At 41.5% G+C, this 24,327-nt stretch overlaps 1 protein-coding gene across 2 annotated transcripts in view; it reads left to right on the top strand.

Annotated features, from left to right (window-relative positions):
• GPATCH1 (G-patch domain containing 1) overlaps nt 1–24,327 on the top strand; it is a 55,907-nt gene that overhangs the window by 5,147 nt on the left and 26,433 nt on the right. The window contains exons 2-10 of one of the 2 annotated variants that reach the window (XM_020899288.2): nt 979–1,035; nt 2,479–2,613; nt 10,935–11,020; nt 12,645–12,805; nt 14,629–14,726; nt 15,568–15,626; nt 16,355–16,597; nt 17,814–17,961; nt 21,155–21,234. In XM_020899288.2, the coding sequence (XP_020754947.2) occupies nt 11,009–11,020; nt 12,645–12,805; nt 14,629–14,726; nt 15,568–15,626; nt 16,355–16,597; nt 17,814–17,961; nt 21,155–21,234 (801 nt within the window). In that variant the 5' untranslated portion in view covers nt 979–1,035; nt 2,479–2,613; nt 10,935–11,008. The remainder of the gene's footprint in view (nt 1–978; nt 1,036–2,478; nt 2,614–10,934; nt 11,021–12,644; nt 12,806–14,628; nt 14,727–15,567; nt 15,627–16,354; nt 16,598–17,813; nt 17,962–21,154; nt 21,235–24,327) is intronic. The other variant, XM_020899287.2, reaches the window with a different exon arrangement.

Raw genomic sequence — 24,327 nt, 5'->3', positions numbered from 1 at the left:
TTCTGATTCAGTTCTTTAGAGTGAAATGAAATTTCTAACTGATACTAACCAAGGTTTGCTATGGCCAGCAACTGTGCTCAGCTCCTCACATGTGGTTTTTAATCCTTAGCACCATCCTACAAGGTGGTTCAGTTATCACCCCAATTTTGTAATCGTGGAGACTGAGGCTTGGAGAAATCAAGAAACTTGACTAAGGTCACAAACCTAGGAAGGAGGAGGGTAGGTTATAGTCTAGAAATGACCAAAAGCCTCCATAAGCTACAAGTAAGAATTTAGGACTATTAGGCTAAGCATTTGTTTACTTTTTGTTCCATTATCCAGAAGTAGTGACTGGCTGAATTTTTGAAGTAACAGGTACCCAGGGGCCTCAGAACATGTCTTACCTACTGTATGTACTACTACTTGGCTGTTGTTCAGTCACCAAGTTGTCTCTGACTTTGAGATCCCGTGGACTGCAGCTTCCCATGCTTCCCTCTCCCTCACCATCTCCCAGAGTTTGCCCAAGTTCGTATCCACTGAATCGGTGATGCCATCCAACCATCTCATCCTCTGTCACCCTCTTCTCCTTCTGCCTTCAGTCTTTCCTAGCATCAGGGTCTTTTACAATGAGTCAACTGTTCGCATCAGGTGGTCAAAGTATTGGAGCTTCAGCTTCAGCACAGTCCTTCCAAGGAGTATTCAAGGTTGATTTCTTTTAAGAACTACTGGTTTGCTTTCCAAGGGACTCTCAAGAGTCTTCTCCAGCACCACCGTTCTTTGGCGCTCTGCCTTCTTTATTGTTCAGCTCTCACATCCATACATGACTGCTGGAAAGACCATAGCCCTGACTACTGCTAATAACGGCAGAAGCTGGTACTTTAAAGGTATATATTTGTGTGTCCCTCTTTTTACTAAGAACTTCACATGCATTTTCTGATCTAATTTGCTTAACGCGTCTATGAAATAGATGTGGCTATTAGTGTCATCTCTCTTTTACAGATGAGGAAGTTGAGGCACAGAGAGGTTAAGATGACCAGGATCCCAGTGCTAGTCAAGGTGGGCTTGCTGTGACTCTCCACTTGGTGCACTTAACTACTATGTAACTTGCTTTCTGAACTGAATATCTGAGAGTAACATGATGGTTACTTTTTATTTTAAATAGATACAGAAGTTTTCATTGGAATTGATAAAATTAGGCAGTAATTTGTGCTGTGGTACCTGAAACTTTACACGTAGGGAATTTTTAGGTGAGGCTGAAATTTTTGTTTGTTTTGGACTGAGGAGCCTGGTGGGCTACAGTCCCTGGGGTCATGAAGAGTTAGACACAGCTGAGAGACTAAGCGCACAAACACACATGTCACGTGGGATCTCGGTTCCCTGGCCAGGGATCAAACCTGTGCCCCCTGTGATGGAAGCCCAGAGTCTCAGCCACTGGACGGCCAGAGAAGCCCGAAGGCTAAAATGTTTTGTTGGGCTTCCCTGGTGTCTCAGACGGTAAAGACTCTGCCTGCAACGCAGGACACCCGGGTTCGATCCCTGGGTTGGGAAGATCCCCTGGAGAAGGGAATGGCTGCCCACTCCAGTATTCTTGCCTGGAGAATTCCATGGACAGAGGACCCTGGTGGGCTACCACGGGTTCGCAAAGAGTCAGACCTGGCTGAGCTACTAACACTCACTTGTTTGTATGATATAGCAATTCAGCCCTTTCCAACAAAGTAGGAAAAGGAATAAATTTAAAGAACAGTAACTGCAGTCCATGGGGCTGCAAAGAGTCAGACACAGCTTAGTGACTAAACAACAACAACAGAACTGTGGAATCAAGAGAGTCCCAGAAATAAGGAAACGTAAGCTTGGGGAAAATGGGCAATATCAGTGGAGAAATTCTGCACTCAGGGATACCATGAATTTCCAGGAGAGATGTAGAAGTGCTTCTCTCTGCCATAAACCTCTGCACGCCCCCTGCCACTCCAGCAGCTTGCCTGCTTGACTGCCAGCAGGTTTCACCTCCATGGGTTGGAACCCTTGCCCCAGTGTAATTCATAATGGAACTTAGTGGGAAAAGCAGGCCACTTTCTCTAAAACATATTTCTAATATAAATATTAGAAGAGATATCTATAATTTTCTTAGAACTGTAAATAAAATATATACAAAATATTAAATATGTTGTTTTAATTGATAAAATATATTGTTTTCTAAGCTACACGCTCTATTAAAATCTAGGAAAAGCAACTTGAATTATATTTGAAGCTACGAGAAGTGAACAATTCATTATGTTTAAGAAATGATCTTTGGGACTTCTCTGGCAGTCCAATGGGTAGGACTCAGTGCTTCCACTGTGGGGGGCCTGGGTTGGATCCCTGGTGAGGGAACTGAAATTCTGTGAACTATGAGGCATGACCAAATAAACAAATAAATAAAACAGTGCTCTTTCCCCTAAATCCTCTATAACCCACTACCGCCTTCTCTCTCTCAAAAAAAATTTTTTTTTTCTTTTTCAGGCGAGAGACCAAAGAAGCCAATTCCTCTTCAGGATCAGACCGTCAGAGATGAAAAAGGAAGGTATAAACGATTTCATGGAGCCTTTAGTGGAGGTTTTTCTGCTGGTTACTTCAACACTGTTGGCTCAAAAGAAGGTAGGATTTTCTTAATTACAGCTACTGTATGGCTAAAGCAAATGCTTGAAATATAATAAGATTTTCACTCCTCTGCCCCCACCCCCCCCACCCCCAGCAATGCTCCCTTTGTTTTTTTTATTTTTATTTTTTTGCAATGCTCCCTTTAAAAAAAAACTTTAAAAACCTGTTAGTGTAGGGTTAGCTGAAAAGTTTGTTCGGGTTTTTCCCCACAGTGTAATGGAAAGGTATTGGCCAACCCAATAGGTATACTGTAGTCGTTTGTATTCTTTGGATGTGTCCAGAGTGAACTTGTGTGTTGTTCATTGATTACAACCTGAAGGTTTGACTTAAAAAAAAAAAAGATACATCCTAACCAGATAATTGGACTTCCCAAGTGGCACTACTGGTAAAGAAGCCATCTGCCAATACAGGAGACCTAAAAGATGAGGGTTCAGTCCCTGGATTGGGAAGATCCCCAGGAGGAGAGCATGGTAACCCACTGCAATATTCTTGCCCAGAGAAGTCCATGGATAGAGGAGCCTGGTGGGCTACAGTCCATGGGGTCGCAGAGAGTCAGACACGACAGGTGACTTAGCACAGCACAGCACAACCAGGTGATTAAATGATGACAGTGACTTCTGTTTCCTACTGTATCTCACCTCAGGCAGTGCTGTCATGCAATTCTCTCGGGCATCTTCATCTCACATGACTCTAAGGTGGGCAAGTGTCACAGCTGTTTTATGGGTGAGGACACTGGTCTTGACCCTGGGGTCCACAGTATCACTTGTCCGTACATGTTGTCCACCTGGAGAAAAGAAAAATCAACCAAATTTTTTACATTATGCAGCATTGTAAATTCTGTACTGCTTAGTGTATGTTTTAAAAAAATGTTTTAACAGAGAAACTGAAAGAAAATGATGTACGTATATAAAATATGAATTAAAATGACTGGTTAACTCACCTAGCAGTTATTAAGAACAAGATGAGCCAAATCTGTGATAGATTTTTTTTTTTAAATTACTCATACATAATAATGATAGTAAAATAAAGATGGAAAACAATACAAGAAAGTGGAAGGTAGAAAGCAGGTAAGAAAAATAATTAGGGTAAATAAGATGGTTTAAAGTTTAATATCAATCGGGATGGGGAACACATGTAAATCCATGGCTGATTCATGTCAATGTATGACAAAAACCACTACAATATTGTAAAGTAATTAGCCTCCAACTAATAAAAATAAATGGAAAAGAAAATTTAAAAAATAAATAAAAAATAAAAAAATTTTTTCTACCCAATGTATATTCCCAATTAGGAATAAAGATGCAAATAAAATAGATTAAGAAGTCATAAAATTATTTTCAAGGGTTTGGAAAAAATAAAAAAGTAAAGTTCAATATCAAGAATGTATAAAGATCAATTCAATGAACTAATGATCAAAGTATTTGAACAGTTTACTCCAGAAATGCTACATAGAATGTTCAGCCTTATTATTATGAAAAGCAAAATTAGGTAACTAAGGCACTATTAAAGAAGCATATTTATAAAATGTTAAAAATGGCAGTCGGGCTTGTGAAGAAGGAAATATATGAGTACACTACTGATGGTTATAATTATGGCTGTATGTATATTATAATTAAAAAGTAAGACCAGCTCAAAGGATTAGTCATTACAGATAGACTGTGCTATGTTAATACACTGGAATATCTCCTTACCTTCAGGAGTGACAGATTCAAGCACTGTGCAGCTACAGGGCAAAGACTGTAGGAACCCCAATGGGGAAGGCGCTGGGCCCAGTGTATTCCCTGGAAGAGCTGACATTCACTCTCCTGGGGCTTCTCCCAAACTGTCCTGGAAGCCAGCTCCACCCACATACTGGGTATCGGTCTGCTCCATACTCCTCAGCTCCTCAAGACTCTGGCAGGAAGTCAGAAAGGACATGAGAGAAAGTTAAAACAGTTTGTCTTAGAGGGTTCTGGATACATTTGACCTCCAGTGCAATTTCTCTCTATAGGCGCGGCACAGGCTTGGTAACCATGAGTGGGAACAGGGCTGTTAGTTATAGGACTCAGGAGTTTGATGGAGTTGGGGGCCTGGTATGGATGGCCATTGCTGACATTAGACTGTGCTGTGCTACGTTGCTCGGCTGTGTCTGACTTTTTGCAACCCAATGGACTGTAGCCTGCCTGGCTCCTCTGTCCGTAGGATTCTCCAGGCAAGAATACTGGCGTGGGTTGCCATGCTCTCCTCCAGGGGATCTTCCCTAACACAGGGATCAAACCCATGTCTCCTGCAGATCCTGCATTGCAGGCGGATTCTTTACTGCTGAGCCACCAGGGAAGCGCCTTGATATGCTAGTATGTTAGTGTATTTTGCTATCCTGGTGGTCTCAGAGAGGTCCTTCCTTTTAAGGTGATCTTTCATCTTTCTTCTGAGATCTAGTTGGGTTCCTTTCACTGTTTAGCTTTCTTTTTTTTAATTTATTTTTTTATTGAAGGAGAATTGTTTTACAGAATTTTGTTGTTTTCTATCAAACCTCAACATGAATCAGCCATAGGTATACAAATATCCCCCCACCTTTTGAACCCCCTCCCATCTCCCTCCCTCGCCATCCCACCCCTCTAGGTTGATATAGAGCCTCTGTTTGAGTTCCCTGAGACATACAGCAAATTCCTGTTTGCTATCTATTTTACATATGGTGATGTAAGTTTCCATGTTACTCTCTCCATACATCTCACTCTCTTCTCCCCCATCCCCATGTCCACATGTCTATTCTCTATGTCTGTTTCTCCACTGCTGCCCTGTAAATAAGTTCTTCAGTACCATTTCTCTAGATTCCATATATATGCATTAGAATACGCTATTTATCTTCCTCTTTCTGACTCACTTCACTCTGTATAATAGGTTCTAGGTTCATCCACCTCATCAGAACTGACTCAAATGCATTCATTTTTATGTCTGAGTAATATTCCATTGTGTATATGTATCACAACTTCTTTATCCCTTCATCTGTCAATGGACATCTAAGTTGCTTCCACATTCTAGCTACTGTAAATAGTGCTGCAGTGAACAATGGAATACATATGTCTTTTTCAATTTTGATTTCCTCAGGGTGTATGCCTAGGAGTGGGATTGTTGGGTCATATGGTGGTTTTATTGCTAGTTTTTTAAGGAATCTCCATACTGTCTTCCATAGTGGCTGTATAGTTTACATTCCCACCAGCAGTGCAAAAGCATTCCCTTTTCTTCACACCCTCTCCAGCATTTATTGTTCGTAGACTTTTTGTTGATGGCCATCCTGACTGGTGTGAGGTGATATCTCATTGTAGTTTTGATTTGCATTTCTCTAATAATGAGTGATGTTGAGCATCTTTTCATGTGCTTGTCAGCCATATGTATGTCTTCTTTGGAGAAATGTCTGTTTAGGTCTTTTTCCCACTTTTTGATTGGGTTGTTTGTTTTTCTGGCATTGAGTTGTATGAGCTGCTTGTATATTTTGGAAATTAATCCTTTGTCAGTTGTTTCATTTGCTATTCTTTTCTCCCATTCTGAGGGTTGTCTTTTCACCTTGCTTATAGTTTCCTTTGCTGTGCAAAAGCTTTTAAGTTTATTCGGGTCCTACTTCTTTACTTTTGTTTTTATTTCCATTACTCTAGGAGGTGGGTCATAGAGGATCTTGCTTTGGTTTATGTCATCGAGTGTTCTGCCTATGTTTTCCTCTGAGAGTTTTATAGTTTCTGGTCTTACATTTAGGTTGTTAATCCATTTTGAGTTTATCTTTGTGTATGGTGTTAGGAAGTGTTCTCATTTCATTCTTTTACATGTAGCTGTCCAGTTTTCCCAGCACCATTTATTGAAAAGGCTGCCTTTGCCCCATTGTATATTCTTGCCTCCTTTGTCAAAAATAAGGTACCCATAGGTTCGTGGGTTTATTTCTGGGCTTTCTATCTTGTTCCATTGGTCTGTATTTCTGTTTTTGTGCCAGTACCATACTGTCTTGATGACTGTAGCTTTGTAGTATAATCTGAAGTCAGGAGGGTTAATTCCTCCAGCTCCATTTTGTTTTCTCAAGACTGCTTTGGCTATTCGGGGTCTTTTGTGTTTCCATATGAATTGTGAAATGTTTTGTTCTAGTTCTGTGAAAAATGCCATTGGTAATTTGATAGGGATCACATTGAATCTGTAGATTGCATTTGGTAGTATAGTCATTTTCACAATATTGATTCTTCCTACCCAAGAATATGGAATATCTCTCTATCTGTTTATGTTGTCTTTGATTTCTTTCATCAGTGTCTTATAATTTTCTGTGTACAGTTCTTTTGTCTCCTTAGGTAAGTTTATTCCTGGATATTTAATTCTTTTTGTTGCAGTGGTGAATGGGATTGATTCTTTAATTTCTCTTTCTGATTTTTCATTGTTATTTTATAGAAATGCAAGTGATTTCTGTGTATTGATTTTGTATACTGCAACTTTGCTAAATTCACTGATTATTTCTAGTAATTTTCTGATACTATCTTTAGGGTTTTCTATGTACAGCATCGTGTCATCTGCAAACAGTGAGAGCTTTACTTCTTTTCCGATCTGGATTCCTTTTATTTCTTTTTCTTCTCTGATTGCTGTAGCTAGGACTTCCAGAACTATGTTGAATAATAGTGGTGAAAGTGGACACCCTTGTCTTGTTCCTGATCTTAGGGGGAATACTTTCAGTTTTTCACCATTGAGAATAATGTTTGCTGTAAGCTTATCATATATGGCCTTTGATGTGTTGAGATAGGTTCCCTCTATTCCCATTCTGGTTTTGGTATCAGGGTGATGGTGGCCTTGTAGAATGAGTTTGGAAGTGTTCTTCCTCTGTAATTTTTTGAAAGAGTTTTAGAAGAATAGGCATTAGCTTTCTATAGATGTTTGATAGAATTCTCCTGTGAAGTCATCTGGTCCTGGGCTTTTGTTTTTTGGGAGATTTTTGATCACAGCTTCAATCTCAGTGCTTGTAATTGGGTTGTTCATAATTTTTATTTCTTCCTGGTTCAGTCTTGGAAGATTGAACTTTTCTAAGAATCTGTCCATTTCTTCCAGGTTATCCATTTTATTGCCATATAGTTGTTCATAGTAGTCTCTTATAATCCTTTGTATTTCTGCATTGTCTGTTGTAACTGTTCCTTTTTCATTTCTAATTTTGTTGATATGATTCTTCTGTTTTTTTTTCTTGATGAGTCTGTCCTAAGGTTTGTCAATTTTGTTTATTGTCTCAAAGACTCAGCTTTTAGTTTTATTAATCTTTTTTGTTGTTTCTTTCATTTCTTTTTCATTTATTTCTGCTTGGACCATTATGATTTCTTTCCTTCTACTAATTTTGGGGTTTTTTGTTCTTCTTTTTCTAGTTGTTTTAGGTGTAAAGTTAGCTTGTCTATTTGATGTTTTTCTTGTTTCTCAAGGTAGGATTGTTTTGCTATAAACGTCCCTCTTAGAACTGCTTTTGCTGCATCCCATAGGTTTTTGAGTTGTCGTGTTTTCACTGTCCCTTGTTTCTAGAAATTTTTAAATTTCCCTTTTGATTTCTTCAGTAACCTGTTGGTTCCTTAGAAATGTGTTGTTTAATCTCCATGTGTTTGTGTTTCTTACAGTTTTTTTTCTTGTAATTGATATCTAGTCCCATAGTGTTGTGGTTGGAGAAGATGCTTGATATGATTTCAGTTTTCTTAAACTTACTGAGGTTTCATTTGTGACCCACGATGTGATGGATCCTTGAACATGTTCCAAATGTGCTTGAGAAGGTGTATTCTTCTGCATTTGGATGGAATGTCCTGAAGATGTCAATGAGATCCGTCTCATCTAATGTATCATTTAAGACTTGTGTTTCCTTATTAATTTTCTGTATTGATGATCTGTCCATTGGTGTGAGTGGGGTGTTAAAGTCTCCTACTATTATTGTGTTACTGTCAATTTCTCCTTTTATGTCTATTAGTGTTTGTCTTATGTATTGAGGTGCTCCTATGTTGGGTGCATAGATATTTACAATTGTTATGTTTTGCTCTTGGATTGATCCCTTGATCATTATGTAGTGTCCTTCCTTATCTCTTGTAATCTTCTTTACTTTAAGGTCTATTTTGTCTGATAAGAGGATTGCTACTTCAGCTTTCTTTTGCTTCCCATTTGCATGGAATATATTTTTCCATCCTCTCACTTTCATTCTATATGTGTCTTGAAGTCTGAAGTGGGTTTCTTGTAGATAGCATATATATGGGTCCAGTTTTTGTATCCATTCAGCCAGTCTGTGTCTTTTGGTTGGAGCTTTTAATCTATTTACATTGAAAGTAATTATTGATATATATGTTCCTATTGCCATTTTCTTAATTGTCTGGGGTTGATTTTGTAGATCTTTTTTCTTCTCTTGTATTTTTTGACTATATAAGTCCCTTGAACATTTGTTGTAAAGCTGGTTTGGTGGTACTGAGTTCTCTTAACTTCTGCTTGTCTGAAAAGCTTTTTATTTCTCCATTAATTTTGAATGAGATCCTTGCTGGGTACAGGAATCTTGTTTGTAGATTTTCCCTTTCAGTACTTTAAATATATCCTGCTATTCCCTTCTGGCCTGCAGAGATTCTGCTGAAAGATCAGCTGTTAAGCGTATGGAGTTTCCTTTGTATGTTACTTGTTGCTTCTCCCTTGCTGCTTTTAATATTCTTTCTTTGTATTTAGTCTTTGTTAGTTTGATTAGTATGTGTCTTGGCATGTTTTTCCTTGGGTTTATGCTGTATGGGACTCTTTGTGCCTCTTGGACTTGATTGACTATTTCCTTTTCCATGATGGGGAAGTTTTAAAGTATAATCTCTTTGAAAATTTTCTCATACCTTTTCTTTTACTCTTCTTCTGGGACCCCCTATAATTCGAATGTTGGTGTGTTTGATATTGTCCCAGAGGTTTCTGAGACTGTCCTCAGTTCTTTTCATTCTTTTTACTTTATTCTGCTCTTCAGAAGTTATTTCCACCATTTTATCTTCCATCTCACCGATTCATCCTTCTGCTTCAGATATCCTGCTATTGATTCCTTCTAGAGTATTTTTAATTTCAGTGATTATGTTGTTTGTCTCTGATGTTTATTCTTTAATTCTTCTAGGTCTTTGTTAATTGATTCTTGCATTTTCTCCATTTTGTTTTCAGAGTTTTTGATCATCTTTACTATCATTATTCTGAATTCTTTTTCAGGTAGTTTGCCTATTTCCTCTTCATTTATTTGGACTTCTGTGTTTCTGGTTTGTTCCTTCATTTGTGTGGTATTTCTCTGCCTTTTCATTATTATTTTTTTAAACTTAATTGTGTTTGAGTTCTCCTTTTCCCAGGCTTCAAGGTTGAATTCTTTCTTCCTTTTGGTTTCTGCCCTCCTAAAGTTGGTACAGTGGTTTGTGTAAGCTTGTATAGGGTGAGATTTGTGCTAAGGTTTCGTTTGTTTTTTCTCTGATGGCCAAGGCTGAGAGAGGTGGTAATCCTGTCTGCTGATGATTGGGTTTGTATTTTTGTTTTGTTTGTTGTTTAGATGAGGCGTTCTGCACAGGGTACTTCTGGTGGTTGGGTGATGCCCGGTCTTGTATTCAAGTGGTTTCCTTTGTGTGAGTTCTCATTATTTGATACTCCCTAAAAAATAAATAAATAAATAAATAAATAATAAATATTAAAAAAATAAAAAATAAAAAAAGATACTCCCTAGGGTTAGTTCTCTGGTAGTCTAGAGTCTTGGAGTCAGTGCTCCCACCCCAAAGGCTCAGGGCTTGATCTCTCTTTATCCATGCAGCTTTTCATCCACTCAACCATCAGGTGTTCTGATGATCCCACTGTGCCCCAGGTACAGAGCTCTGAGCTAAGGACTCAAAGATGAAGGGTTCTGCACATAAGAGAGTTAGAGAGTGTGTATTCTCACTCTGATGACTCTTCTGGGAGCCTCCTTTTGAATTGCTGGCTCGGGAACCCAGGCTCCTGCCATGTTGTGGCTCCATGTTTCTCTAAGTCCTTGGAGTTCTCTCTATTCAGTCATCTCAGTTCAGTTCAGTCACTTAGTCGTGTCCAACCCACTGTTTAAATTTCAATGTATAATTTGATTTCTCTTGGTTGTAAATTCTTCTGGGGAAAGAAAAATTTCTCACTGTATCCCCTAAGTTCTGACAACAGGGCACATGGAAATTAATAAGTTTATGTGGCCTAATTGTGTCTATGTAAACAGTGAGCTGAGAAGGCACTGAGAATTTGTAGTTATTGGAGGTTTCAATTCCATATGTGTTACTTAGTTATTTAGTCATAAACCAAAATACCATCTAGGATTATAACATTCTAAACTCTTTTCTTTCAAGGATGGACACCCTCTTCCTTCGTGTCTTCACGACAGAACAGAGCAGATAAGTCTGTTCTTGGTCCCGAAGATTTTATGGATGAAGAGGTGGGTGTGCAGAACTATAACCACCAGTTTGCCAGTGGGATGTGGGTGGGTGGTTGCTGTAGCACCTTCTCTCTTCCTAGAAAGTCCAGTGCACGATCTCTTCTTTGTAAGATTTTATCTTTTTGGTATTTGGACTTTATACCGTCCTGTATGTGAATGGACTCTCGTTCATTGGTGTAGTGCCTGAACAGGCTGGCACCAGTTTCTAAAGTCGAGAGTGTAAGCAGAAGGTCATATAGGCAAATTTACTTAAAAATGCCCCAATTGCCCTAAAATGCACCGTCTGCTGAGTCCATAGCCTTCCACAGCGACTCTTAAAACACATACTGCTATTTCAGTTCAGTTCAGTTTAATCGCTCGGTCGTGTCCGACTCTTTGCAACCCCATGAACCATAGCATGCCAGGCCTCCTTATCCATCACTAACTCCCGGAGTTCACCCAAACTCATGTCCATTGAGTTGGTGATGCCATGCTGCTGTTTAAGGCGGAGTAAATGACTGGAGAAAGGAGTGAAAGGAAGTCCCATGCAGGCATTTGCGTGTCTCATTAAAGCAATCATGACCGCCAACTTCTTAGGGGTAAACAGTGGGGGGTTCTAAAGCGGTCCTGCAGCCCAAAGGTTGGGCTCTGTTTTCTTGTAAAATTAAACCTGTTCTTTAAAACCTGTTCATGAGTTCATTTCTGATAAATATTAAGTAAAGTACTTATACAGGCATTCTTTAGGCTGCAGGCCAGGGGTGGTCCTTTTCCTGTTTGACCTGCATAATCTATGAGGAAGCATATCTAATGAAAGAAGTCTAGACGTCAGCAGGGTCCCGGGTTCTTAGTAATCTTCTGCACATCAGCTTGTCCTTACACGAGCTCTCTTTGCCATTGTGAGGTGGCTGTGGTAGTTTGAGGTGGCACATTTGTGATGATGTTACCCAGTGGAAGGAGGACTTTCTTTTTGGAATCTTTTCTTGAGAGCAAAGAAACCATCTGGTGGATTTTCCCTCACATCTGCTATGGTGAATTCTTTTATACCCATTCTTAAAGAGTCCCTGGCAAGGAAAATGGGATCAGAATGCCTGGCTTAGATAAGACATGAGCCACCGCCCCTCTCCTGAACCCTCCATACCCCACCAGAGACACCAGTCCTAAAATGCACGGTGGCTTAGAGCAAGGCTGGTGCCTGGACAGCCTCAGGGTTCTGTGGGGAAAGAGGAAGCGGCATTGGTGGACAGGCTACCGATGGTAACTGCTTCAGTAAATGCAAAAGCTCCTAACACTAGGCCTGGCACAGAGGTGCTCCTCAATACTTGCTGACTGCGGCTCTAAGATTACCCCCTTCACACTGACCTTTGAGATGTTGTCCAAGAAGAACAAACAACATAGCCCTTATTCCCTGTCTTCCTGGCGTGGCACTGCCTGTAGTGGCGTCACTGAGCGGCCACTGTCAAGCCACTTTGTCGTTGGCCGCTGGCCTTAGCTTATCCAAACCACTGTGAAAATCAGCTGCTCTGCTGATTCTTAACTCAATTTCATAGTTTTAACATTTTTTTCAGAGATATAAAGCCATGTGATGTATCATACTTAATTACTTTCCAAATAATGTGAGTAACTGTTTGATTTTTTTTTTTTTAAGGATCTTAGTGAATTTGGAATAGCACCTAAATCGATTGTTACCACAGATGATTTTGCTTCTAAAACCAAAGATCGGATAAGAGAAAAGGCCCGGCAGTTAGCAGCGGCTACTGCCCCTATTCCTGGAGCCACTCTGCTTGATGACCTGATAACACCAGCAAAGTAAGAAGGATTTTTTTGTAATTAATTCATTTATGTGGCTGCACTGGGTCTTGGCTGAGGCTTCCAGGACCCTTGATCTTGGCATGCAGGCTCTTTTAGTTGCAGCTTGTGGGATCAGCTGGTAAAGAATCTGCCTGCAATACAGGAGACCTGGGTTCGATCCCTGGGTTGGGAAGATCCCCTGGAGAAGGGAAAGGCTACCCACTCCAGTATTCTGGCCTGGAGAATGCCATGGACTGTATAGTCCATGGGGTCGCAAAGAGTCAGACACGACTGAGCGACTTTCACACACTTACTGTGGGATCTTTGGTTGTGACATGTGTGATCTTGTTCCCTAACCAGAGATGGAAACCAGTCCCCTGCATCGGGAGCTCAGAGTCCTAGCTGCTGGACCATCAGGGACATCCCCAGAAGAATTTAATTCTGACTTCTCTGATCTTGGCACCACTGCCTTGCCTATGTATGATAATCTTGTTGTTGTTCAGTCACTCAGTCTTGTCTGACCCTTTGCAACCCCATGAACGGCAACATGCCAGGCTTCCCTGTCCTTCACTATCTCCCTGAGTTTGCTCAAACTCATGTCCATTGAGTCAGTGATGTCATCCAACCATCTCATCCTCTGTTACCCCCCTTCTCCTCTTGCCCTCAATCTTTTCCAGTGAGTTGGCTCTTTGCATCAGGTGGCCAAAGTATTGGAGATTCAGCTTCAGCAACAGTCCTCCCAAAGAATATTCAGGATTGATTTCCTTTAGGATTGACTGGTTTGATTTCCTTGTTGTCCAAAGGACTCTTAAGAGTCTTCTCCAGTGCCACAGTTCGAAAGCATCAATTTTTTGGTGCTCAGTCTTCTTTATGGTCCAACACTCACATCCATACATAACTGTTGGAGAAATCATAGCTTTGACTAGATGGACTTTTGTCAGCAAAGTGATGTCTCTATTAAATACACTGTCTAGGTTGGTCATAGCTTTTCTTCCAAGGAGCAACCATCTTTTAATTTTGTAGCTGCAGTCACCATCCACATTGATTTTGGATCCCAAGAAAATGAAATCTGAGACTGTTTCCACATTTTCCCCATCTATTTGCCATGAGGTGATAGGACTGGATGCCATGATCCTCGTTTTTTGAATGTTGAGTTTTAAGCCAGCTTTTTCACTCTCTTCTTTCACCCTCATCAAGAGGCTCTTTAGTTCCTCTTCCCTTTCTGCCATTAAAGTGGTATCATCTGCATGTATGAGGCTGTTGATATTTCTCCTGGCAATCTTGATTCCAGCTTGTAATTTATCCGCCCTGGCATTTTGCATGATGATAATCTTAATTAAAGTTAATTTGGCTGCAAGTAGGAGAAGCCCTCTTAGCCTAGCTTGAGTACAAAAGGGGGTTTTGCTAACAGGACCTTGCGCTGTTACCACATGGCATAACTCTGGAACTCTAGCCGCTGGCTGTGTACTGCAGGCTGCAGAGCTACTAGGAGCTGGTGGGGCTTCCCTCTGACCCCCTGCCTCACAATTTTAAGGCTCTCTCCTCATTCTGTCCTCCCATTCTGCATGCCTCCTTGTTCTGCTCCTGGGCATGTGGCCTGATTTGGCAGCCTCAGACCATCCCAGGCCACATGCTTGGCACCTGTCTGCCCGTCCCAAAGCCCTGGGAGAGGGGGCATCTGGTGGACTTCCCCAGGTTCAGTCGGCTGCGGTGGGAACAGGGCCATGCAGTCTTAGCAGGGATGGGAGAAGGGCTCAGGCATGACAGATACATGAGTTGCTTGTTTCCTACTGTTCCTTGGTTGTTTTAAAAAGTTCGTTGTTGGTACCTTGATATCCTAGATTATCTGTTGGTTTTGAATTGCTAAGAAAAATGGGTTGGAAGGAAGGACAAGGAATTGGTCCTCGAGTAAAGAGAAGACCACGCCGACAGAAACCTGGTATGTATATTGATTACTACTAATTCTGCAGCATACTTTACTTGGCTGTGCCAGGTCCCAGTTGCAGCATGTGGGATCTTTGGTTCTTGCTGCCTCAGTTGTGGCATGCAAACTCTTAGTTGTGCCATGCAGACTTTTTTTTTTTTTCAAAATTATGTATTTATTTATTTATTTGGCTGTGCTGGGTCTAAGCTATGGCACTTGGGATATTTGATCTTCATTGCAGCATGTGGGATCTTTAGTTGGGGCCGATGAATTATTGGTTACGATATGTATTATCTAATTTCATGACGAGGGATTGAACCCAGGCCCCCCTGCACTGGGAGCATGGAATCTTAGCCATTGGGCCACCAGGGAAGTCCCCTGCAGCATACTTTTTGATGACTCTCTGTTTCTAGAAATAAGATTGCTGGGTCAAGTGATGTGCAGATATTTTAAGGTTTTTCGCCTGTAATGCGAGATCACTTTCTGGCAGGATTGTACTATTTTACATTCCCACCAGCAGCCTATGAAAGTTCTTATTTCCTACCTTTACCAAAACAGTGTTGTAGCTTACCATGGTTATTTTCTGTTTATTCCTGTCCCTTGGTCTCCCCAGCTAGACTGTGAACTCTTGGAGGAAGCAGCACTTTCCGGTTCCCTTTGGTTCTGGGCAGTAGTGGTTAGTCACTGTGTGCGTTGCTGCCAGGGTGGGGCAGGAGCTAGTGCTAGTGATGCGTGCCCAGCTCGAGAGCTAGGGCACCTTTCACAGGCTCAGCCATCTTCCTCGGAAGTGCGTCCGTGAATCAGCTTTCTACATTTCTAGTCACCCTGGCTAATACATTTGAAATCTCTTTTATAGACCCTGGAGTAAAAATCTATGGTTGTGCATTACCCCCTGGAGGCTCTGAAGGATCTGAGGTATTGTATAGGATGATTGACCTTCAGTTTGGCACAATAGCACCTGTTATTTTATGAACGTGAAACTTAAAGTCAGAAAATTTTAGAAGTCAATCCTATCCTATTTAAGGGGAATACCCATACCCTAAAACTGTCCTCATTATGCCAGATAATATATTCAGCAACATGCCAGCCCCATTGATGCCCCCAGTCTGTTCAGATTCTTAAAATGGAATTGTTTGTCAGAAGTAGGCTCACAGATATAGAAAACAAGCTTATGGTTAGTAAAGGAGATAGTGATGGGGCCAAGAGGGAAAGACAAATTGGGAGTTTGAGATTAAAATTATATACACTGTGTGTGTGTGTGTGCATTTAGTTGCTCACAATAAGGACCTACTGTATAGCACAGGGAACTGTATTCAATATCTTGAAATAACCTATAATCCAAAAGAAATATGAAAAAGATATATGTTATTAAACTGAATCACTTTATTGTGTACCTGAAACTAACACAGCATTGTAAATCAACTGTACTTCAGTAAAAAGAAAAAAAAGAGGTTACAAAGTATGGAGTTGTTTGTGTTAGTGTCACTTGTTCGGGGAGTTGATTTAGTGATCTGTGATAGCAGAAATGAAAGTATGATGACTGTTGTCTGGGGAATGAATCATGGCATTTGAAAATGGTATTTTACAGGCTTTACGCCAGGCCGTGACTCACCTGCATTCCACTTTTTAAACACTGAAAATAGGATGAAGATGATGACTACTTGCCAGAAAATGTGACCTTTGCACCCAAGGATGTCACACCCGTGGATTTCACACCCAAAGATAATGTACACGGACTGGCTTACAAGGGCCTGGATCCCCACCAAGCACTGTTTGGAACCTCAGGAGAACATTTTAATCTTTTTAGCAGGGGACCCGAAGAGACCAGCCATCTTCTTGGAGACACTGGTGTGACTAAAGGAAGAAAATTGGGAATTTCAGGACAGGTAAAATTGTTTTCTGTTTTATAGACAGGGAATCATTAACAAAGAATTCTTGTCATATTGTATTTGCCCCATAGTGCATGCATGTGAGTGCGTGTGAGTTGCTTCAGTTGTGTCCAATCTTTGCAACTCCATGGACTATAGCCCATCAGGCTCCTCTGTCCATGGGATTCTCCAGACAAGAATACTGGAGTGGATTGCCAAGCCCTCCTCCAGGGGATCTTCCCAACCCAGGAACTGAACCCACATTTCTTATGTTTCCTGCATTGGCAGCTGGGTTCTTTATCACTAGTGCCACCTTCGAAGCCCTTGCCCCATAGTAACCACTCATTATTGATTGACTAAATGAAGACCTTAAAGGGTTTGTATTTTCCTTAAGAGCTTGTCTGAAGACATTTAAAACATACCCTCCTGATTTGAATACGTGATCCTTGGTGGAGTTTGCACATTTCTAGGCGTGAGATCTGCTTTCCCATACCCCTGCTGGGCTGAGCAGAAAACCACACTTACCTCTTTGATTTAATTAATAGTTGAATCATAGTTTGCCTCTCCAAATTCAGGTCCACATTTTACTACCTCTCCGACTCTTTCCCAGTGCTGCAAGCCCTAAGTCAGGAACTCGTGTGTAGAGTTTACTTGGGAGACTTGCTTTTGACCTTTGAGGAGATGGAGAGCTTTTCCTGATTGCCTGTTCTCTCAAATTGATTCAGAGATCCTTTTCTTTCCTATGCTTGTTTTGTTTTGCTTTTTTCCCCAATCCTTTTATCACAAAGTGATACTTGTTCTTGGCTATTTCCTACAAAGATTGAGTTCCTTTCGCAGCCGTTTGAGTAGCAGTGGCTTTTAGACCCTGGTCACCAACCCTGGCCTCAGTAGATGAACATTTCTTCCTTTCTCCTTTTGGAGGTCTCATTTCTCCCCCTGCATGGCTATTTGGAAGAATAGTGCAGAATCTCTTCCTGCACTGGGATCCCGACCATGGCTGCTGCTGAGCCTGGAGGATAGCCGCAGCATAGGAGGTGGGACATTCCCCTCTGGTCATTGTTTTCCAAAAGACCGGGACCCATGTATTGATCTGGGGCTCCCATTCGCTTCTGTCTTGGTGATCTCCAAGTGCTAATGTGGTCTGATCAGTCATATCTTTATAGTAGCTTCATTCTTCAATGCTGGCATACACTAAAAACCTGAAATTTCTCAGTGTGAAATTCTGTTTTTGAAGGCTTTTGGTGTTGGTGCCCTGGAAGAGGAAGATGATGATATCTATGCCACAGAAACTCTATCCAAGTACGATACCGTTTTGAAGGATGAGGAGCCCGGGGATGGACTCTATGGCTGGACAGCACCCAGGCAGTATAAAAGTCAGAAAGGTAATTCCATGGGCCCACAACTGATGGTAGGACCAAGTGTCAGGACCTCAGGAAGAAGGGATTGCACAATCGATATTGGAGGGTCAGCCTCTGTGGAGCAGGAAGTCATTGGTCAAAGATGCAGAGTGAGAAACACGGTGGGGAGAAGACAGGCCCACTGTGGGAAGTAAGACAGAAGTGGGATTTAGACCTGTTCAAGGCCAAAGCCAACTGTCAAGGCAAGGTCAAGCGGGGAGGAGGAAGGGGCTGGAATCAGGAAAGGAGCAAGTATGTGGACAGGTGCTGGCTCATGCTGCAAGTCAGAGCTGACACTTGATCAGAGGGTAGCACTCCCAGCTCAAGGAACTGGGCAGGTGGCCAAAGGAGGCCAACTCAAGAAACCGGTCAGGAAGCCAGGTGTGGGGACCAAGTGGTCCGTCCAGAGAGCCTGCAGCAAGATGGAGACTGGTGCCCAGCCCATCTCTTCACTTGTGTATCTGGCTCTTAGGGGCTCTTGTTGAGCTTGGAGATGGACTCCTCTCAGTACACCTGGAATTTCAAGTCAGAGTCTATAGTGATTCAGACCCTATGGATCTAAGTAGGATTTCAGTTTTTCTTTTCAGAGAATGTGCAGGGAGGAGTCGGTAGGTTTTAATGACATGTGATTTGACTCCAGTCAGAATTGGATTTGAATCCTGGCTGTCTCCTCAATCAGACCTAAATTCGAATCCCAGCTCTCTACTGCCCAGCTGTATGAGACTTATAACCATTTGTAAAGTGAGGGTAAAATCCACTCTGAGGGCATTGTAAGGATTAAATGGCATCACAGGTTTGGCGTAGTACTTGCCCCAAAGAATAAATGGTGAATAAATGACATCTCCTATAACAACCACTTAAAGTAAGGAGATGAGAGTCTAGATAAAACAATCCATTTAGACATTTTTAGCTGTAGTCAGGTCAAGCTTGATCTAACCCTTATTTTAAATAATCTAAGCATCACTCCCCAAAATAATGCCAATTTTACATTTCCAGAAGAGAAAAGAGCAGGTGCAAAAATAAATAGTCTTCAGAAGTAGTCTGCCTGATGGCTGTGAGCACGGACTCTGAAGACTGCAGTCCTGGCTGTCCTCAGTAATCGGCTATGACCTTGGGCAGGCTGCTTTCCCTCGCTGTGCCTCTGGGCAATGGGTGTGGCAGTGACTCTCCTGTCCCATGGAAACCCAGTACTCTGCGTGTGTGAGTGGCCTCTGTCCTCATCACCACCAAGAAAGTGAAAGTCACTCAGTGGTGTCTGACTCTAGGACCCCATGGACTGCAGTTCATGGAATTCTCCATGCCAGAATACTGAAGTGGGTAGCCTTTCCCTTCTTTCAGGAGATCTTCCCAACCCAGGAATTGAACCAGGGTTCAAGGAGACCTTCATTGCAGGCAGATTCTTTACCAACTTAGCTATCAGGGAAGCCCAACAAATAGGGTTTTATACAAGCTGCTGGGTGGGTGTGTAGCCAGACATTAGCAGACGTCACATCCAAGTGGAAACTAAGCTGCTTTTATTTTCTTCCTTTTGGTCACCTGTATTTTCAGATTTTTCTCCTAAGACTATGTATTGGTTTTATAACTGAAAAGAAGACATATAATATTAATGTTATAACATATTAATTAATATAACTTGTATTACCATATGCTAGTTATTACTTATAGTTGGCCAAATATTCATTTAGAATTTTCCATAAGGTCTATCGGAAAACCTAAACAAACTTTATGGCCAACCCAATACTAGCTATATCAACATTAATATATATTGTTATATATGATATGTATATGTATATATATATATATATATATATATATATATATATATATACACACACACTATATTACTAATGTTAACATTATTTATATAGTAATTACTAATCTATAATAAATATACATATTTAAATCTGCCTTCTCCGCCTAAACTTTGGCTCTTTCTTTGTATGGCAGTGTTGCCTTAAATCCCCCTCCTCTCCCCATCAAGCCTGGGTTGGTGCCTCCCCCTGAGCTCCCCACCCTCCCTTTATTACCTCTCTGCCACAGTCCCCTCCCCCCCGCTTAGGGTCACACCGTCTATAGTTCTGACCTTACGGTTTTTCACTGAGTCTATATGTAGCCAGCCTCCATAGCTGATTTTTAAATTGTTGTTTTTTTTTTATCAGTAGGGCTGTAATAGTCTCATGGCTGTCTGTGTATAGACGTTTATTTATTTCTTCAGAACAAATTCATAAAAGTGAAATTGCTGAGTTTTAAAAGAAAACAAAATTCTGAGAGTGTAAAATTTAGTCCTATATCTCCCTACAGGGTTTTAGGGATTTCCAGAAGCTGGTACAAACGTTCTAAGTCAGCTGAAGTACAAAGAAGGAGGCTATAGGGGAGGGTAGTTACTGGCCAGCACTGCGTCGTGAATGGTTTAAAACCTTAGCACCACCTACACAGCACGTAGCCATGCCTGCTTCAGGGTTCAACACCCAGCTTGTGTAAAGTGCTGGTGGTCATGGGGCAGGGGCTTTTGGCTACAGAAAATGCAGTTCACGCATATGGATATTCAGCCTAACCCCTAAGTGCAAACAGTCCTTGAGAATCAAAGGGGTTGTCTCTGAGACCAATAAAACCATCCCTAGCTGCAAGTCAGAGGGCCTTAGTCACATCCTGAATTAATTATCTTTATCTCTTGTCCGAATTTCAATTGAGAAAAAGACAAAAGCACCTTTAATTAGTCCCACGATTAGACTACAGGCTGACCTGGTTGTACTGCTTTCTGTGCCTTATTTGGATGATTGCTAAAGAAACTGGGAGGTTTGTCGCCCCATGGTTCTTCATGACTCTTCCAAAGTTATTTTTATTTTTTATCTGTAATTGTTCTCTTGATGGCTTTGAGATCTTTTACTCCATAGAGTATATCCTCTGGTGCCCCTTAGCTTAGGACCTCAGGTACTTTTTCTAGATAATATCGACCGAGGTGCCATGGGCAGCCTAATCAGCACGGGGGCAGTGTGCTCTGGGCTGCTGGTCACTGAGTCAACAGAGGTGTGAGGGCTTTACAGGCCATTCTCTCCTCCCTTTTACTGATAGCAGTGATGTGTAGTGTTTTATGATCTTGGAGATAAAAAACTGAGGTCTTCTGTCTTATTCTAATCTTCTTTGCCTCTGGAACTAATCAAATTACATCATTTTGTAGAATCAGAGAAAGACCTTCGCTACATTGGCAAAATTTTGGATGGCTTTTCCTTGGCTTCTAAACCTTTATCTTCCAAGAAAGTAAGTTTTTTTTTTTTTCCTTGCTGGTTTAATGTTTAAAATATCTGCTGCTGTGTAATATCAGTTATTATATTAACAATTGAAAAGAAAAATAAATTCTGTTAACTGAGGCAACGGCTTGATGACTATTTATTAATGGTCCAAGGAAACATTCTACATTGGAAATGTCAGTCAGTAGCCACACTGTGTTCAAAACATCTAACTGCTAGTCTTTTTTCCCCCTAATATATATATATTTATCTATTCAGCTGCGTCAGGTCTTAGTTGTGGCACACGGGAGCGTTCATTGTGGTGCATGGGCTTCAGTAGTTCTGGTCTGGGCTTAGTTGCTCCATAGCATGTGGGATCTTATTAGTTCCCCGACTGGGGATCAAACTCCTTTCTCTTGCATTGCAAGGCAGATTCTTAACCACTAGAGATTCTTGGACCACTGGAGAAGTCCCTAACTGCTAATCTTTTAAATCTGAGCTTCAAGTGGGTGGCTATTTCCATTAAGGAAGAATTGTATTAAAAACTGATAGGAGAATAGAATTGATACAACCCTAGGGGCAATGTAACTTATAGAAAGTTGAGCCATAGCAGCTCCTGGTCCTGACTTCTGGCCGCCATGGAGCACATTAGCTGCCATGGGCAGGGCTCCTTGGGCTCCTTGCTTGAGCCAACTGGAAGGGAGAAAAGCTGGGAGCATGTGCGTCGAGTCCTGGGGAGAAGTCTCCATGCCCTTCCAGACAGTCCTGTTTCTGTGAGCTTTTTCACGGCTTTGGACACATGGTTCTTTAATGCCTATCAGAGCCCCGTGCTCATAGGTTTGGGTGGGTGGTTGGTAGTTCAGGAGGGGTGTCTGACCATTTGCCTCCTTGGCATCCTTATGTTAGATTGTTCCACGCTTTAACAGGTTTTTTGGTTTTGACTCAGGAAACATTTGTTAAGTACCTCTGTGGCTTGGCCTGTAGTTCTTCAGAACCTGGGAGACCAGGAACAGCGCAGCCTGAGAAATCATATAGGTATTACAGTGGCTTTCATTTGTTTAGTTGTGATAGTTAATGGAACAGCGAGCAGAATATATCAGAACAGTATGGGGCACATAGTAAGCTGCTATCATTTACCAGAAATATCAAAGGGGAATATCAGTTTTTTAACACGAATGAAAGGGAGCATTAAAATGGTTGAGAGGGACTTCCCCTGTGGTCCAGTGGTTAAGACTTCATCTTCTAATGCAGGAGGTATAGGTTCAATCCCTGGTCAGGGAGCTAAGATCACACATGCCTCATGGCTGAAGGACCAAGACATAAAACAGAAATAATATTGTAACGAATTTAATAAAGACTTTAAGAATGGTCCACATTAAAAACAAATCTTTAAAACGGTCGAGAAGTACTTGTTCTCCTCAGTGTTCAAGGCTAAGTGCTGGCCCCCAAGTAGCTCCTGCTCACTGAGAGCGCTAGACAGACGAACCCAGTGTTGTGGGCAGGATGTATAAATGGAGAGAAGGGCACTGGTGGTTCCTCCCTGGAGAGGGCTTTGGGCATGAACAATTCAGAGCGGGATTGTGTTCACCGAACCTCTCACGGGCAGGCAGGTTTTCTAATATGCAACTAAAAACCCAGGCTCTGCATCCAGAGGCAAAACAGAGCAATGATTTAGCAGAGGGAGTGAAATGCTTTGAATGCAGTGAAAGTGAAAGTTGCTCAGTCGTGTCCAGCTCTCTGCGACCCCATGGACTATACAGTCCATGGAATTCTCCAGGCCAGAATACTGGAGTGGGTAGCCTTTCCCTTCTCCAGGGGATCTTCCCCACCCAAGGATCTAACCCAGGTCTCCCACATTGCAGGCGGATTCTTTACCAGCTGAGCCACAAGAGAAGCCCAGGAATACAGAGTGGGTAGCCTATCCCTTCTCCAGCAGGTTTTCTCGACCCAGGAGTAGAACCAGCGCCTCCTGCATTGCAGGCGGATTCTTTACCAACTGAGCCGTCAGGGTGGCCCTTGCCTGCAGTAGAGGAGAATGAAGAGTCGTGTGTACACACACTTCTTTTCTGCCACGCTCTTCTGGATTTTTGTGTCATGGTAACAGGAGAATGTTCCTGGCTGATTTGGGAGTCTGTGTTTTTCAGAGAAGGTAGTCAGGCTAAGAAGATAAAAATGAGATTTGCTAACAATGATCATAGCACTCTTTTATGACTCTCATCAGACCAGGTGCTCACCCCAGGCTGCACCTTACAGCCTCTTGGGAAATTTGGGAAACTCCAACCACAGCTGACATTTTTTTATGGGACAGAACGCAGGCACCAGTAGTGTTAACCCTCCCAGGTGAGTGTAGTGTGTGGCTGGGGCTGAGAACATTCAGTGATTCACTGATCACGGAGCTCAGAATGCCAGGTAGCTGAAAAATCTAGAAAATGGATTAAATGGGACTGTCCTTAAACATGTATTTGTTAGACCAGGAGCAAGGAAGACCATTTAGAGCAGTAATTTTAAAATGGTTAGTGCTTTCTTTTAGCTTATCTGTTCCACCATCAGGAATACCTGAATTTCCCAAATGTACTTTAATTTCAGTGAAGTGCTGAAATTAAATAAAATTTTTTTGATTAAAAAAAAAAAAAGGCCTGAAACTCCCATTTGAAACTGAAACATAACCAGAGAAAGAATACTGAATTTAAAAATAACTAAGTTAAGCCAAGACATAATACTCTTCAAATATATCTCCAGCACCTTAATAACATTTTTTATCAGTCATACTATTTGAACATTAAACTCGGAGAGATTACAGGGGGGAAAAAAAACTTATTTAAAGTTATTTTTTAAAAGCTAAGCCGTGAATCTTACTTTTCTAAGTTTTCTAATTCACAGTGGACCAGTTCTTCATGTGAACCAGTTGCAGTAACTATAACTATCATAGTTATCATTATTGTTCCCATGATATAAAGCATGCACAGTAGCATCTCTGTTAAGAGTGATTAGGGGTATCTGAAAGAGACACGTGTACCCCAGTGTTCATCGCAGCACTGTTTATAATAGCCAGGACATGGAAGCAACCTAGATGCCCATCAGCAGACAAATGGATAAGGAAGCTGTGGTACATATACACCATGGA

Source organism: Odocoileus virginianus, chromosome 20 (genome assembly GCF_023699985.2).
Source record: "Odocoileus virginianus isolate 20LAN1187 ecotype Illinois chromosome 20, Ovbor_1.2, whole genome shotgun sequence".
NCBI classification, from domain to species: domain Eukaryota; kingdom Metazoa; phylum Chordata; class Mammalia; order Artiodactyla; family Cervidae; genus Odocoileus; species Odocoileus virginianus.
This window is presented reverse-complemented; position numbering and strand designations above follow the sequence as displayed.